The sequence below is a fragment of the Dromiciops gliroides genome, chromosome 5 (genome assembly GCF_019393635.1).
Source record: "Dromiciops gliroides isolate mDroGli1 chromosome 5, mDroGli1.pri, whole genome shotgun sequence".
Taxonomy (NCBI): domain Eukaryota; kingdom Metazoa; phylum Chordata; class Mammalia; order Microbiotheria; family Microbiotheriidae; genus Dromiciops; species Dromiciops gliroides.
In genome coordinates, this window is record NC_057865.1 from 103247779 (window position 1) to 103264658 (window position 16880).

Here is a 16880-nt window from a genome sequence, read left to right on the forward strand (position 1 = left end):
AATCAAAGGAACCAATAACACTCACCTGACTGGCAGAGAAGGTTGCGAAATAGTAATTCCCCCTTTCATAAGTATCTGTAACAAGAGAACAGAGTGAATTCTACTAAGTCCTCTTAAGCCCAGCCTGTCATTTAAAGACAGTCACATTTACACAATACTATGGAAGTACAAACTACAAAGCACAACACACATTGTGCATGAATGGTTTTCAGGATTCTAAAACGCTTGAAAAGAGGCTTGGAATTGCAGGACACAAACCTGTGAGAGTTCTGAAGAATGGGCATTGATGTTAAATGAATTGCTCATATTTGTAAAATGTTAAGATCATGCAGGCGGGAAAACCAATATTACCATTCTTTGCTCCATTCAAGTTTATCAATCCTCAGAAGGTACACTGGAGTCAGTGTCTGAAATGAAATCTTTAATCCTTAATTTTCATATTTCACCTTAATTGTCACATTTATGATCTCCAATTCTTATCATTAGAAATCTAAGGGAGTAGGGTGGACCTGTGTTTTAATTAGATTACAGAGCTCCTGGTGGGGAACTTCATCCACCTGTGAAGACTGGAACATTTTTTGCAACTCAAAGTGTTAGGGAGTCCTGTGAGATACTTGGAGGTTAAATGATTTGCTTAGGATCATGCAACCAGTGTGTTTCCAAGGTAGCAATTGAACTCAGGTGTTCTTGAGTCCCAAAGAAAGAAATCTAGTCAAATTCTGGTTAGAATGAATGGTTATTTTGTAAATTGAGTTTATTTTATGTGACTTGATTTCCACAAACTGTACTATTCTCCAAATAGTGTTGAGCTGCCTTGAAGTCAAGAGACAATATGAAAAAGGGAGATGAAGGAGCAAGGGAGGGGAGAGCAAGAGAATTAGAGAAAGAATGCACATAAGGTAAAGAGAGAAGGAGAAGAGACATAAATGAAAGCAGGAGAGAGGAAGGAAATAAAAAAGAATAGAGGAAGAGGAAATAAAGAAAGAGAGAGGATAGAGGAAGAGAGAGGAGTGAAAGAAAGAGAGCTGGGGGTATTGGGAGATAAGGAATAATAGGAGGAGAGAGAAGGATGAAATAAAAGAAGAGAAAAGAGAAGGAGCAGGAGAACAAGGAGGAGGAGGAAAGAGAGGACAAGAAGGAGATGCAGAAGAAGAAGGTGATGAAGGAGGAAGAAGAAGAAAGAAGCAAATGAAAGAGAGAGGGTGGAAGTAAAGAAGAAAGAAAAAGAAGACAAGAGGAAGAAGAAATGAAGACTGAGGGTGGAAGAAAAGAGGAAGAGAGTAAAAGAGAGGGGGAGAGAAAAGGTAAAAATGAAGAAGACAGAGGAGGGGGAGCAGGAGCAGGAGAAGAAGGTCAACTGAACTTCAGAAAAACTAACTTACCAATACTCTGTCCATCATCCCAGAAAAACTCTCCTTCAGCTGTCCCATTGTCAGATAAAGCCACAATAAGTCCCAGGGAGTTTTTCCGGCTATAAACATCAGAAATTGCGATCAGTCCTCCTTCTCTTGACAAGTCATTTGACAAGCATTTATTAAGCAACTATTTTGAACAGAGCATTCTACTAGGGACAAGTTCAAAGGAAAGGAATAAAAGGAAATGGTTGGTGCATTCACAGAATTTACATACTGTTTGGAAGAGGGAATGACAGCATGTATTAAATTGTAGTATATTCACAAATAAATAAATAGAACATTTTGATCCTGATGTGGGACAAGGGTTGGAATGCCAACTATTGGAGGATTCATGAAAATCCTCATGTAGGAGGTTGCACTTGAGATGACCCATGAGGGAAAATAAAGGGTGCTAAGAGGTAAAGATGAGAAAAGAGAGTCTTACAGGCTTGTGGGACAAACTATATGAAGCCACAGAGGTATGAGATAGACAGTCTGGATATAAAAAACAAGTAGGTCAGTTGAATGGGAACAGAGAGTGTGTGAGGTAGAATAATGGGGAATCAGCTTGAATAGATAAGCATGGGCCATACATACTTACAGAGGGGTTTATACTTTATCTAAGAGGCAACAGAGAGACAATGAAACTTTCTGAACAGAAAAGAGGTATGGTCAGAATTGTGCTTTGGTACTCAACTGAGCATGATCCCTGATGCCTCTTACAAAGATACTTAAGGGAACCTTATATAGGTACTCAGAGGTTTTTCCCTTGATTCTTGAAGTGCACTGAGCAGAAATGAATATGAATCATGATCTTTCAAAATATTTAAACTATACTTTCAACATAGCTTCATTTTATTTCCTCTGCCAAAATATAACCCAATGTGCTTGGATCCATATAATATATTATCTGAGGGTCAATCAGTCAACAAATATTTATTAAGTGTCAACAATTTGCTCATTACTGAGGGTACAAAAAAATTTAAAAGAAAGTCCCCGCTCTTAGGGAGTTGACAATCAAATGGGGGCAAAGAATGCCAAGAGGCAGAAATGAGGATGAAGAACATTCCAGGCATGGAGGACACAGTCAGTGAAAATATAGGAAGATCAGAAGTCACCTGTATAAGTAACAAAATTAGCTTGATCCTTGTGGGGCTCTTGGTAATGAGCAAATAAAAGACAAAAACCCAGATAAGAAATGACAATGACTCACATTTACACAACCCCCTAGGATTTAGAGTGGTTTTGCTATTCTCAAAATACTTTCAGCAAGGTAGGAAGTTCAAGTGCAATGAGAGGGCTGAAGCCCTTGGAGTTTGCAGGAGTTTCCCCAAAGTCACACAACTAGAAGTCAACTCAACCCAAGCCTCTTTCACTCCAACTCCAGGACACTATCCACTACTTTTCAAGAGTAGGACAAGGCAGAGAGTTACCATTAGGATCTGAGTGACACATTTGGAAAGGGAAGAAGGATGTGGCTGCTCTCACTCACCTATAGTAGGTGTTATTTGCAGGTTTTTGCCAGGGAAGGATGTAGCCCCCACGGATATGGAGATTGATGTGGTCAAGAGGAGCTGCCAGGCTCTTCCACTGTCCCCTCACTCCAGTGTCTGAACCCTGTGGTTGAGAGGAAGACAGGGAGAAAAATAAGTTCTTGCACCTCACCCCATCTCAGCAAGCATAAGAGAAAAGAGAAGAGGTCTTTTTGCATTCATTTCCTCTCCCTCCCCTGCATCATGGCCTCTCCCTTCCTGACAATCTTTGTCCACTTAGAGACTCTTCTGAGCCCACTTGGCATCTTTCCTCCTACCTTTGTTCCACTTTGAGTCAAATGTTGCCTTTCTTCAAAGAACCCTTTCTAAATTATACCCACTGGTCAACAAAGACTACTTGAGGCTTTCAAAAAGGCTACATTACCTCACAGATCTTTATCATCTTTTAAGTGGAACTTCATGGTGGGCTTAGCCTATCTCTCTAAGTCAATCAATGAGTTCCCTCTGAGAAGGGACCCTAAAAGTCATCCATGATCATTTCCTCATTTTATAGATGAGGGTGGAAAAGGTCAAATCACTCAACACAAATGTACTTGGCACCTACTACATGTCAGAGACTATGCAATATGTCCAAAGTGGTTACATGCAGGAAAGAAACAGTGGCCTGACTAAACTACCTTAAGATTTCTAGACCTCAGGAAAAATTGTTATGACAATTTCACAAATGTTTCTTTCTCCAGGGATAAAATCCCTGCACTTAACTCACTTATCTCCCTAAGAATTGTGCAAAGTGCTTAGGAAACTGGGCTTTTCCGTGACTCCCTGCCACCAAAACTTATGATCAGGAATACTTGAAAGAATATTAAGGACAGAGTAGGATAGGGCCAACCATCCAAGAGCTGCATGGGGCAAAAATTTCACAGATCCTGTCAATATTCCATAATGAGATATCATAGTAACCAACATCCCATTGCACACCTAGAATTTCGATGCCATTCTGACAGACGAAGGATGAGCTCCTCTGTCCCATCAAAGACACTCACCGTGTAATAATCATACCAGCTGGCATTGGGGAAGTAGGCAGTCACATTCCTAGCATTCTATAATAAATTAGATAACATAAAAATAAGTAAATAAATAACCGGACAAATTGAACAAAATTTGCTAGAGGAAAAAACATTAATATAATCACTACATTTACAAATATTCAAAAGCAAATAGCCTATGGATTTATCGTTCCTAATTTTCTTCCAAAATGACCCCACATCACTTAGGGATAGGTGGGAACAGCATTCATTTTACAGATAAGGAAATCAAAGCATCAAGAATGATTTTAAACTGCAGGCCAATTCAATGCCCACACAAGTACCAGAGCCCAGAATGACTAGCTCAGACCCTTGTCTACTACTCAATATTATTTCTCATTTTGGATCTTATTGTAGGCTCAGGAGAATCCATACTCACAGGTTCCAGGACAGGGCTGATTAAGAAGGCTGGGCCCCATAAGAATTGTTGGAATACATCCCAGGTTTCTTTGTCTTCTAAAAACCTAAGTAGAGAAACATAGTGTCACAATTCAATGTTGTTCTCTCAGGCCATTGGATTGTTGAAAATGGAGCTCAAAGGGAACTTAGAAATCAGTCCAGCTTCAGGATTCTGACAGATATCCAGGAGACTTGGGCTCCACCCTTGGGTGGTACCCAAATTCTGTTCCATTTGTGTCCTTCCTTCTTCACCCAGGTCTGGTTCAATCAGGCACAGGTAAAGATATTAATCATGGTGCATTTGACATCTCAAGTTTACCTTGTCTTATTTCTTAGCCCCTGGGGTTTTCCTTACTATTATGTAGATGTTCTGGAAAGGCAAACTAATTTAACCCATTCCACTCATGAAAGAAAAAGTCAAATTACTGCCTTAAATAGGAAAAATGTGATTCATTATATTACTAAACCAAAAAGAAAAAGATTTTTGTATTATCAAGTCCACTTACATATTTTTCATGTTCTAAAAGAGCAAAATTATGCCAAAAACATATTTGCATCATGCTTTATGGTTTACAGAATACCTTCCTCACAGCAAACTTATGAGGTGAGGAGTGCCGTTATTATTTTCCTCACTTTGCAGATAAGAAAAATGAGTCTCAGATAGAATATGTGGTCTGCTCCTGCTCACAAGGTACTGTTATAGCTGAGATAAACAGCAGCAACAAGAAAACCAGATCTTCTCACTCCAAGGCTCATGCTTACTTCTATATGCTACCTCTATACATAAGAAACATACTTGATTTTAGCCTGAATCAATGAATGAAAAAACACTGATTAGGTGCTCAATAGATGACAGGCAGTGGTGAACAAATAGAAAAGCAAGACAGGCCCTATTCTCAAGGACTTCTTATTCTAAGAGGGAGAGGAAACACTTAAGGAGCTTCCTACTGCAATTCAAAATGGAATCTAACTGAGGACCCTGAGACACAGAGTGGACACTTACTCATGAAGAAGGGGCCGGATGACAGTGCTGCCTTCTGCATGGGCCTTGTGCATCAGCGTGTAGAGGTAAGGCAACAGGGTGTATCTTGTCTGAAGGACATTTCTTGAAAGATCCTCAAAGGTGGAATTCCAAGCCACAGGGTCTTGTCTCTAGAGATGGAAAGAGGGAAGACTCATACCAAACCCTTCACCTTACTTCAGTGGGTAACAGACTTGACTTCCTAACTGTCCAGGCTAACATCCCCCTTGACCTGAGCTAGGGAAGGCTTTCTGAATCTTCTTTCCCTGCTTTGCCACCCGCTAATGCCCATAAAAAGTCAGATCCTCAATAAACAAATATATCACAGGCAGCACACATGGCATTTATATTTGTTCTGCAGCAACCTGACACTGCAAGGGGATAAATCCAAAGAGCATATTTTGAAAAGCACAGAGGGACCCTGGAATTGTAACTTCCAGGCAGAGTCCTCAAAACGCTCCAGAGTCAGAACAGAAAAGATCTGTGCTCTGTGCTCATTTTCCCCTAGAGATTCTGACAGAAGTGAATTTACTAGAAAACTGAACCAGCTACAGAAACTAGGATATACAACTTGTTTTGAGGTAAATGACTGGTGACTAATGGTGTTGCTTCCAGGAAAGAGGGGCTCCTATATCTCATGGGGATAGAACTGAAGATGGAGGTTTGGCACAAGAGTAGGCTTGAGGCACAAACTGGTATCTCACCCTGGGCCCAATTGTATTGTGGTTCCTAGAGAAAGGGTAAAAGGCTCCCAGTTGCATCCAGCGAGCACACATCTCATATTCAGCATCTTGAAAGAACCCACAGATATCAGCTCCTGTCTGAGAACAAAAGGACAAAAAAGAGAATGAGAATTTTCTGGGTTTCTGAAACAGTCTAAAAATGGTGAAGTGAACTTGAATGAAACTTACATAGGATATTCCAAAGAGACTGAACTCCATCATGCCTGCAATGAAAACAACAGTATTGTTAGATGAGGCAACTTGGTATACTGGACCAGACTCTGACCTTCCCTGATCATTGACTTAAATAGCTCAACATGGAAAAAAGTCCAACCATATATATGGAATGATGCAATTAAATAGTGAGGGACCTGAGTCCCCTCTGATTCTCTTCAAGAATTCAGAAAAACTACAGATGTACTGACCACATGAGCTGGTTCCTCTCCCCTCCTAGGAAACCTTCAGGGAAAGCCCTGCACATACCAATGATGGATTTGTAGAGCTGGTCCCACGCTGCTGTGTTGTCTCCCAGCCAGTGTCCGGCCCAGCGTCCTGAAGAGGGGAAGGTTGAGCGAGTGATCACGATTCCTCTCTCTCCTGTGACCTCCTGCACACCTCTGATCAGGGAAGGACAAAAAGAAATGTCAGCCTGTCTGGGAAGAGCCAAAGATGTCTCCCTCTCAGGGAGTGTCTGTAGATAAGCCCATGAGCTGAGGACTATTCTCAGCCAATGCCTGGGGGAACGAGATGGGAAGTGGGAGCATAAGTGCAACCTGCACTTGGTTCAGGAAAGTACAACAAGTGGGAGGTGCATTAGCTACAAATACCAGGTAAACACTTATTTCATCGAGTTTAAATGTGCACATGGGGGAGAAGAGGAACATACTTTGTTTGGGTTTGGGGGCAGATTCACTGTCATTTAGAATAATTCTTATCCACATGTATTTCCTGAACATAAAAAAGGGATTAAAGATAGAAATGGGACCTGCAATTTCATTCCTTGGAAACCCCAATTCTCTTCACCCCAGCTGCTCTATGGGCCTCAGAGAGAGGGAGGCAGGGACTCACTCATATGTGGGCCTTGTCTGGGACCAGCCATACAGACTGTGCACATCATAGTGCCTCACTGGGCTTCCATCAGGCAGGATCTGCTGACTTTCCATGCACAGGGTCTTACTGCTCAGGCCTCTGTCTCTTGCCTCCAGATCTGAGGAAAGAGATGAAAGGATGTGAGAGAAGCCCAACAATGGCAAGTAGTTCCCATCTGGTGGTGGTGAAGGAAGTGCCTGGAGCTTAAGGAATGGAGTGTGAGTCTGGGATAGAAAAGCAAGTCAGAGCAAGAACACCTAAAGATTTGAACACCAGGATGTGGTCTTCAGTAGGAAATGGGAGACTGGAAATGATTCCTGAGCATAGCCCACTGACTCTGAGGACTGGAAGGAAGTTTGGAGACTGGGTAAGTCCAACACACTTGTGTGACCTATGAAGAAACTGAGGCCCAGAGAGGGAAAGAGACATCCTCTTGATTAGAAAAAGATCACAAGGGACTTTAGCCCAAGTCTTTTAAGTCCAAGTCCTTCATCTACAACTCAGGAAATTCCTGTCTAATACATAGACCATGGAACATGGGAGTTAGTCAAGAGAGGACCTTCTATACTAAGCACGGGGAGGCAGGATTAGAACTTAGCTCTCTCAGTTCCAGAGCCTTTGCAAATCTTTGTATTAAAAGTATTAGCAGGGGGCAGCTAAGTGGTGCACTGGATAGAGCACCGGCCCTGGAGTTAGGAGTACCTGAGTTCAAATCCAGCCTCAGACACTTAACACTTACTAGCTGTGTGACCCTGGGCAAGTCACTTAATCCCAATTGCCTCACTAAAAAAAAAAAAAAAAAAAAAAAGTATTAGCAGGGAAAAGAAAGTAATAGATAAGAGGCTGAAGAGATAAGAACAGAGGAGGGGGCTAGAGAAATAAAAGGCAAAGGAAATTAAGGAGGAAAGAGTGAACTACAATGAACCAATCCATCAAAAACCAATCTATTTCATAATTGCCTACTGAGCGCCACGATCTGTGAGGGGTGTTGGGGATGGAAGCACAAAGAATGAACAATCTCCACTAGCAAGGAAGTTGCATTCAGATGCTGCAGAAAAGTTAAGAGAATTAAGAATAAAAAATTACAGATGCATTAAACAAAAACATTGCTACTTGATGAGAAGTGAAAGGAAAATATCAGCAATCTAGAAAGCATGGAAGTCAGTCCCAAGATCCTCAGCCATCTCCTGTCCCAGCTTCCCTGTCTGCATGGTTAAATATACAGTTATCCCTTCTCCATCACTAGGGTTAGGGACATGGCTCCTCTGTGATCTAGAAAATCTGAATAAAATTGTTTGCCCCTCCCTTAATACCAAAGAAGTATGATTTTTTTCTTTTGATCTTGTGGGATGTTTATAGTATCTCATGGTAAAATTTGGGTTAACATTATACAATATTATACATATTTTTTTTTTATTTCTGAGTTTCTAAACTTCTTCTATATCACCTATTTGCCTTTGCATGTCATCCGCAGCCTTTGCATGTCATCTGCAGCTTCTGTAAAACTCCCCCCAAATTCCCATTTAATTTCTTATCTCAACCCTTGATACATCAACACCTCAATGGGGAAAGTAGCAATGCGGAAAGGATAATTGTATCTATTTTCAAAGAATTGACTTTCACCGGGGATGAACCTTCAGATGAACTACCTGAAAGACCCCCTCTAAAATTCTGACTTACCAACCCACCAAGGCAAACAGAAAGTACCCTAACAGGGTCTTTTAGAAACTGCACTCTTACTAACTGCCAATGATTGCTTTTCTTTTTCTTAAACATAGATTTTCCCTCCATAAAACTCTTAATTGAAGAAATATAAGGATTTAGGCAACAGAGACCCATGCTTGCTCCAAGGATATGAATGGGAGGACAAATGGTCTCCCTGCCTCAAGATCTCACACTCTGCTCAAACCCAGCCATCACACACTGTCAAAAGCATCTTTGGTCATATGAATGTATATATCACTACCCTGGTCAAAAAGCCTTGGTGGATGCCTACTAGATATAAAATAAAAAATAAGGTCTTCCAGGGCTTACATAACCAGATTCTAACCTATCTCTGTAGCCCTATTTACTCTATATCCCATTCACATACATAGGTAGACTCAACCCCTTGTTAAGACCTGACAGTTTTATCCCACTTCTGTGGATTTACAAAGGGTGGTCTCTGGATCCCTCCCCACCCTCAAATGACAAAAAAATTCTTTTCCTTCCATGTGACATCCTTTTTTACGGATATGAGGAAGTAGAAAAGCTTGCCACAGGGTGTATTGGGGCACTCGGGTTCCATTCTAGGCACACCTATTATTTGTAACAGCACGCCTTAGAATGATGATGGTTTTGTCCCTCAAGATACTGTCAGGCCAGTGCTAGGCTGCTAGTAAGGAATGAAGACCAGTCCTCATCGTAGCTTTTTTGCCAAGGTTATCCTGAGTCTAGGTAATACTCTGCCAGTAGGAAATATACTTACAAGGCATATATGGAGGGTTGTTGATTGTGCTATTCCTGCAGCCTGGAGGAACTGCCCCATTCACAAAGCTTGATGGCTCATTCATGTCCTAAAAGCGTAAAATGAATCTGTGTATACAGGTGTACTACATACACACAGGAACAGCTTTTAATTACCTTCTTCCATAAGACAGTGAATAAATGGTTACACCTGATAAATGAGAAGGGGGAAAGGGAAAGCACTGATGGGGATCACCTGGAAGGATAGGACCCTGCTTTCTCTCAGGCCCTGCTGGAGAGTCAAATACATGCAAGGCAAACATTGAATTCACTTCAGTGAAAAGAAATAAGTTCCCTGATGTGTAGGTACATTGGGCAGCTTCCCTTCAGAAGAAAGTAAGGATTGACAGTAAGTAAAGGATTGAAAGTAATCAGACTGCTTGATGTAATTCAAGAAAGTAATACAGACTGCTTAATGCCTTATTAGAAAATGGCAGCTTCATGGTAAATTTGTGCCCAGAAGGTACTGATCATTTACTGAGTGATTCAATTTATTGGAGATCAATTAAATAAATGTGCAGAAGAAAAAAATAAACCCAATGTTTTAGTACAGTATGCATGTTTATGTATGCACATTGACTCTTTCATGTACATACATACAAGCATACACACACACACACACATACACACACACACACTTACAATCCACAATCCATCATACTTCAAGCTCTTCTGTGGCTCATTGGGATTGGTGTGAAGTTCTAGCAATTCCCGCTTCCACCATGTGGCTGTTGAATTACGGAAAAAGTCTGGGAAGGCAACATGAGCTCTGTATATCTGTAAAGATAAAACATGACCACAGAAAGATTGATCAGCCCAATGGCAAGCAAGGGATTCCTTGTTACTTATTATTTGCAATTCTGTTAGTGCATGCAGAAAACTCCTGAAAAAGTTCAAAGCATTTTCTTTTTTTTTAAAAGCATTTTCAAAAGAATTCTTAGGTTAATGGATATCACAGGATCATTTATCAATTCAATACTTATCAAAATGATGTAATTATAAAAGGTCAAAGATAAATCCAAGGCTGTGGATTGACATTGCTGAATTGTAACAAAAAGACTCCTACCTCCATTTGATCTAATATTTGCCTGTGCTGGATTTGGGTGTTCTTTTTTTCCTGTGTCTGTATATATTTATCATGTTGTTGTTGTTGTTGTTCAGTCATTTCAGTCAAGTATGACTCTTTATGTGTCTATTTGGGGTTTTCTTGGCAAAGATAGTGGAGTGGTTTGCCATTTCCTTTTCCAGATCATTTTACAAATGAGGAAACTGAGGCAAATTGGGTTAAGTGATTTGGCCAGGGACACACAGCTAGTAAGTGACTGAGGCCAAATTTGAACTCAGTTCTTCCTGAATCCAGGTCTGGCACTCTATCCACTACACCACCTAGCTTCTGTGCACTAATGCCTTTTGAAAGGATATTGAGAACAAAAGGCAGGAGGTGGCGTGCCTGATAGGGATTAAAAAATAAAGTTTGATCCGTTGGGGAAGGGTGCTTCCAAGCAAGTGTGGAAGGAAAACAGGAATTCAGAAGAGGATGAGGCACTGGCTAATTAGCCAGTAGCCATATTTGGGGAAAAGACAGGACTTGAGGAAATGAAAAGAGGAATGAAGGATGCTCTAAGTAACAATTAACCCATAAGCTAGTCTGTTTAACAAGTCTTTGCTTCTATAATTGTTTAAAGGTATATAATCTGTACTCTTAGGAATACTTTCACTAACATTTCTTATTTGTACAGGCCTGAGATTCTATCAATGTAGGTAGTCTACCCTGTGGAAACTCCATCCACTTATACAGCTTAGCCATTCACCTCTAAGATTATTTGTAGGCTTAGATGAGCACCAGGACAGCACTGATAAGTTAAGTGACTACCCCGTGGTCACAAACCCCCTACATTGGCCTAGAGATCTCAAGAATTGTGGCATCATTCAGACTCCAAGGCTGAGCAAGTGTTCCCTATCAAAGGCTATCTCTTTACCTTGGCAATAAACCATCAATACTGCAACTAAGCACTGAAGACAGGGCTGCCCTTAAACATTAAAGCTATAATACAGAGTAAGTATTCTTAGAAAAGCCTGGGGTGTGTGTGTGTGTGTGTGTGTGTGTGTGTGTGTGTGTGTGTGTGTGTGTGTGTGTGTGTGAGAGAGAGAGAGAGAGAGAGAGAGAGAGAGAGAGAGACTGACTGACTGACTGACTGACAGAGACAGACAAAGAGAGAGACAGAATCAAACAGAGATTCAGAGACAGAGAGAGCTGTGAAGAAGGGACAAAATATCAGAGTTCCCACAAAAGGGGAGGGTCAGTCCCCACAAAAAAAGTATTTTTCAGTCAAAAGCCAAAGCACATTTATCAGGCACTACTTATGTGCCAGGCACTGGGTTAAGTGCTGAATTAGAGAGGAGGAAGGAAGGACTTCTGCTCCTCCATGAGGACATTTCTTTAACAATCTGGAGGGGACAAGTCACTTCTTTACAACAAATGCTTCCATGGCCCATAATACAGAAGAATCTTTTACCTCCACTTGTGTGTCCCAGTCAAGAGATCCATCCACAGTGACATTGGGCAAATCTGGCCAAACCTGTGGGGAAAGGAGGGAAAGGGGGCATTGACTGAGAGTAAATCTTGGACATGTGAGAGGTCACATCTTACATATTTCATGAGAAGAATCACAAGGAGAATTTTCATCATCCCTGGAATCAATCTACTTCAAGGAAACAGCCAACCCCCCCAATTGCCATACTTCACACATTCCCAGAAACATTGAGAAAAAACTGAGGCATCAATGCATAAACACCCTGAAATCCCTTCACACTCATCTCCAATTATCATGTCTTATTATCATCTCTAACCCTAAACTCTACCTTTCCCCAAACAATGCCGCTGTTATCTGGCCATTTGATGAACACGTCATCCTGGAGTCCCCGAGTGAAGGCAGGATATGGCTGGGTCTCATTGCCAGAAATGGCCGGGTCCTGCAATCAATGGCAATAGTTATCAGAGAGACAGAGAGAAAATTGCTCACAGATAAGGAGCAGATAAATGCCCAACCAGCAAGGAGATAGCATCAAATCTTAACAGAGGGGCAGCTAGGGAGCACAGTAGACAGAGCACCGGCCGTGGATTCAGGAGGACATGAGTTCAAATCCAGCCTCGGACACTTAACACTTACTAGCTGTGTGACCCTAGGCAAGTCACTTAACCCCAATTGCCTCACACACAAAAAAAATCTTAACAGAGCCACACACCAGAATGAGGATGATCCGCATCCCATCAGCCTTCATTCGATTGATCAGATCAGGAAAGCCAGAAAACTTGGAGCTGAGGATGAAGTTCATCTGCCTCTCCATGTAATCAATGTCTGAGTACTGCACATCCTGGAAGGAAAAGGAAAGGAAAGTTGGGAAATGTCACTTCATTGACAATAGATCCAGAACAAGTAGATCTCCAGTAGGGCAATGTCACAGATCCATCAAGTTAAAACACCAGGCTGGAACCAATCACAATAACTCCTAGATTACTTCTCTCTACAGTTATTTGGAATATAATTGAGGCATTTGAGATATTATCAAACTGAAATAAATAGTCCATAAACATATTCTTCCAAAGAATAATATGACATATTCCAAAATGAAATCAAAATCCTTTGAATTACCATTTCTTTTATTCCTCTAATTGTACCATGGCATAGTGGAAATGACAAAGTTTTGGAATGAAGAGGAACTGATTAAAGTCAATTAAACTCATTGTGCCTCGGGTTCATCAGCTTTAAATCAGAACGTTGGACGCCAAATCCTCAAAGTTGTCTTTAAACTCTAAACCTATAATTCCCTTATTCCTGTGTTTCTGATCAGTACGTTAATGCAAAGAGATGACATTTAGAAGTGAATTGGAGCACCGGCCCTGGAATCAGGAGTACCTGAGTTCAAATCCAGCCTCAAACACTTAACACTTACTAGCTGTGTGACCCTGGGCAAGTCACTTAACCCCAATTGCCTCACTAAAAAAAAAAAAAAGTGAATTGGAATGTTTTAGCAGAAACAAGATGGTATGTTCCATCCAGTTATTATTAGTACTGTAGTCCATTTGTAGCCAGTTAACAGCATAAGCTGTCAAGCCCATCTATACCTGTTGGAAACCATTTCCATAGTCATAATGTACAAGTGGAGATTGGCTAGAATTTAAGATCTCTTCCACTGTAATGGTGGATAATTATTTGAACTAAAGTTATACACATCTGTACACTGTTTTGACCAATTAATTTTTTTGAAAATTTAAATTCAGAAACACCACTTTTTGAGAAATTCTGCCTAAACTATCAAACATTAAATTTGAAAACATGTTTGAGAACTTTCAAGTTTCATAATTAAATCAGAGGAGGAGGAAATCAGAGGATGGATGAATAATTATAAAGGCTGGGATTGGGGGATGTAGAGAGATGTGTGGGTATGCTGGGTAGGGAAGGTCCTTACATAGGGAATCTGAGCAGCCACCATGGCATCATAGAGTTCAGCAATTTCAGAATCATTCTGGTATCCATAGCGACACAGCTGGAAGCCTAAGGCCCAGTAAGGAGTCATCACTGGTCTTCCAATCAGCTGAAAACAAGGACAGAAAACAGTTAATAGAGATTCCATTCATTCAGGGTAGGGAACATGGCGCCTGTCATATATAGAATCACTAAAGCAATTTTCTCTCATCATGAGGTGGCCTCATAACTCAACTTAACTGTAAGACCAAATAATATGAAAGTAGGAAGGTAGAATACTACTTGGGAATACTATTCCTGGGAATCTCTGACATTTCAAAAGAAATAAATATCTGTAAAGAATTTATCTGTCTTTAGGTGCTGTATGAACATAAACTATTATTTATATTTGTGTACTTTTAGGAAATTTGGGATTCTCAGAGAACACATTAAATAGGGATTGCCCAAATGAAACCTCTATCATAATATATTGGAAAAGAGTGCTTTCTTAATATCTCTTTACACTCTTCTAACATTATGATCTGCTCTGCAGCAAAGATAGTGACTATGTAAGGACATCAACAGTAAGTCAATCAATAGGAATTTGCTAGTATTTACTATGTGCCAAGAACTGTGCTGACACAATGGAGGCAAAAGTCTCTCCCCTCAAACAGCTCACATTCTAGAGGAGACAAGCATGAAGAAAACTAGGCCTATACAAGATGTATACAGAGTAGATGAATGAATGTCCCTTGCCCAGTGCTAAGCACATTAGAGTTTCTCAGAAAACACTTGATTATCAACAGAAGGATTGCAGGACTTCGTACCTCTGTGTACTGCTGAGTGACAAGCTCTGGGGTTGGCCCCAGGACCACGTAAAAGTCCAGAATACCTCCAACAGTCCGATATGTCAGTGCAGGGGTGGGCTGGAAAGTCACATCTGGAAACAGAGAATAAGTGTTCATAGAATTGAAGGGTTGAAGCAGACTCTAAAGATCATCCACTCCAACCCACATAGAAGTAGAAATCCCCTATCACCATCACAGGAACGAGGTCAACTTTCCTTCTGAAGACTTCCAGTGATGAGAAATGACCACCTCCCTGAGAAGTTCATTCCATCTGTGCCCAGTTCTAATTGTTATTACGCTTATCCTTATATAGAACTGAAAGTTGCCTATCAACAGCTGATGATGTGGAAAACTCTCCATGTGCATGAACAGAATTCTCCATGAAGTTCCACACACTAAATGGAGATGGCTTCAATCTCGACATCTGTAGCCTTCCACTTTTCTTTGCTCCAAACCTACAATTCTTCTGTACACTGTAAATTCCACACACGGAAAACCTGAACCTCAGTGTATTTCCAAAGAATTTCTCTTCTCATGTTTCTCTTCCATATCCTCCCAATTGCTATTACTGATACAATTGTCCCAATTATCTAGTTGTAAAATCTTTACCTATCCGGTTGCTGATTTACTTTATATAGTAGTCAAACAAGAATGAAGGATGAATTTTAAGTCACAGGACCAATGCTTAAATCCTGACTATCCCACTTCATACTCCTGTGTTTAAACATAAGTCACTTTGAAAGCTCAGTGGACCTCACTTTTCTGTAAAATGAGAGAACTGGCACATCCAGAAGAAAGGACTGTGGAATCTGAATGCAGATTGAACCATACTATTTTTACTTTTTTTTCTTTTTTGAGTCTTCCCGTTTGTTCTGATTCTTCTTCCACAACATGACTAATGTGGAATTATGTTTAATTTGATTGTACCTATATAACCTATATCAGATTGTTTACTGTCTTGGGAGGGGAAGGAAGGGAGGGAGGGAGAAAAATTTGCAATTCAAAATCTTATAAAAATAAATGCTGAAAACTATCTTAAAATATTAAAATTTTTAAAAATGAGAGGATTGTATTAAATGACATCTAAAGTTTCTTTCAGGTCCAAATTGATGGTTCTTTGAAATAATATGCAATATTTTCCCCCTCCCTGCTTTTATTCAAACTATTCTCTTTATCAAAAATGCCCTTTTCTCTCATGCCCCCACCATTATTTTACAATTCTTGTTGTCTGTCCTTCATTCTGGAAGAAGAATATGACATTGGGAGGTGATGTCATGACTTATAGTCAATTGGATTTAAGGGGGGGAAGGGGGAGTGTGCAAAGTCACCAACCTCATTCTCTCCTGCAGAGCCACCTGTGTCCAGTGGCAAGATATACATCAGGATGACTGGAGATGGCCCCAAATGTTTGAGTTAATTAGGGTTAAGTGATTTGCCCAGGGTCACACAGCTTGTATCTGAGGCTGGATTTGAACTGAGGTCTTCCCGAACCTAGGGCCAATACTTTATGCACTGTGCCACCTAGCTGTCCAATCCTAACCTACCATCAATATACCATAACTTTAGTATTCTGTTCTCTTACTCCTCTTAGCCCCTCATTTCCTGAAGGCTGAGTGATTTCTCCCTCCTCTAAATTCTCATAGTCCCTTGTTCATATTTCTCTTCTGTCCTTATTATGAACTTTTAAATGTTATTTAAACACGTATATTGTGTCTCCAGTTAGATTAAAGGCAGTTTGAGAATACAGACCATGTTTTCTTTTATCTCTTTATCTTTCTTTTTTGTTGTTTTTTTGGTGGGGCAATGAGGGTTAAGTGACTTGCCCAGGGTCACACAGTTAGTAAGTGTGAAGTGTCTG

The 16880-nt window shown here is 40.5% G+C and overlaps 1 protein-coding gene across 1 annotated transcript in view; it reads right to left on the bottom strand.

Annotated features, from left to right (window-relative positions):
• The window catches only part of MGAM (maltase-glucoamylase), a 196932-nt gene that overhangs the window by 74016 nt on the left and 106036 nt on the right, over nt 1-16880 (bottom strand). The window contains 16 exon segments of the mRNA XM_043967551.1: nt 1383-1471; nt 2887-3011; nt 3931-3987; nt 4352-4436; nt 5375-5523; nt 6097-6213; nt 6304-6338; nt 6598-6731; nt 7183-7321; nt 9671-9758; nt 10351-10485; nt 12225-12287; nt 12571-12681; nt 12955-13083; nt 14179-14304; nt 15002-15114. Of these exon segments, the coding sequence (XP_043823486.1) occupies nt 1383-1471; nt 2887-3011; nt 3931-3987; nt 4352-4436; nt 5375-5523; nt 6097-6213; nt 6304-6338; nt 6598-6731; nt 7183-7321; nt 9671-9758; nt 10351-10485; nt 12225-12287; nt 12571-12681; nt 12955-13083; nt 14179-14304; nt 15002-15114 (1695 nt within the window).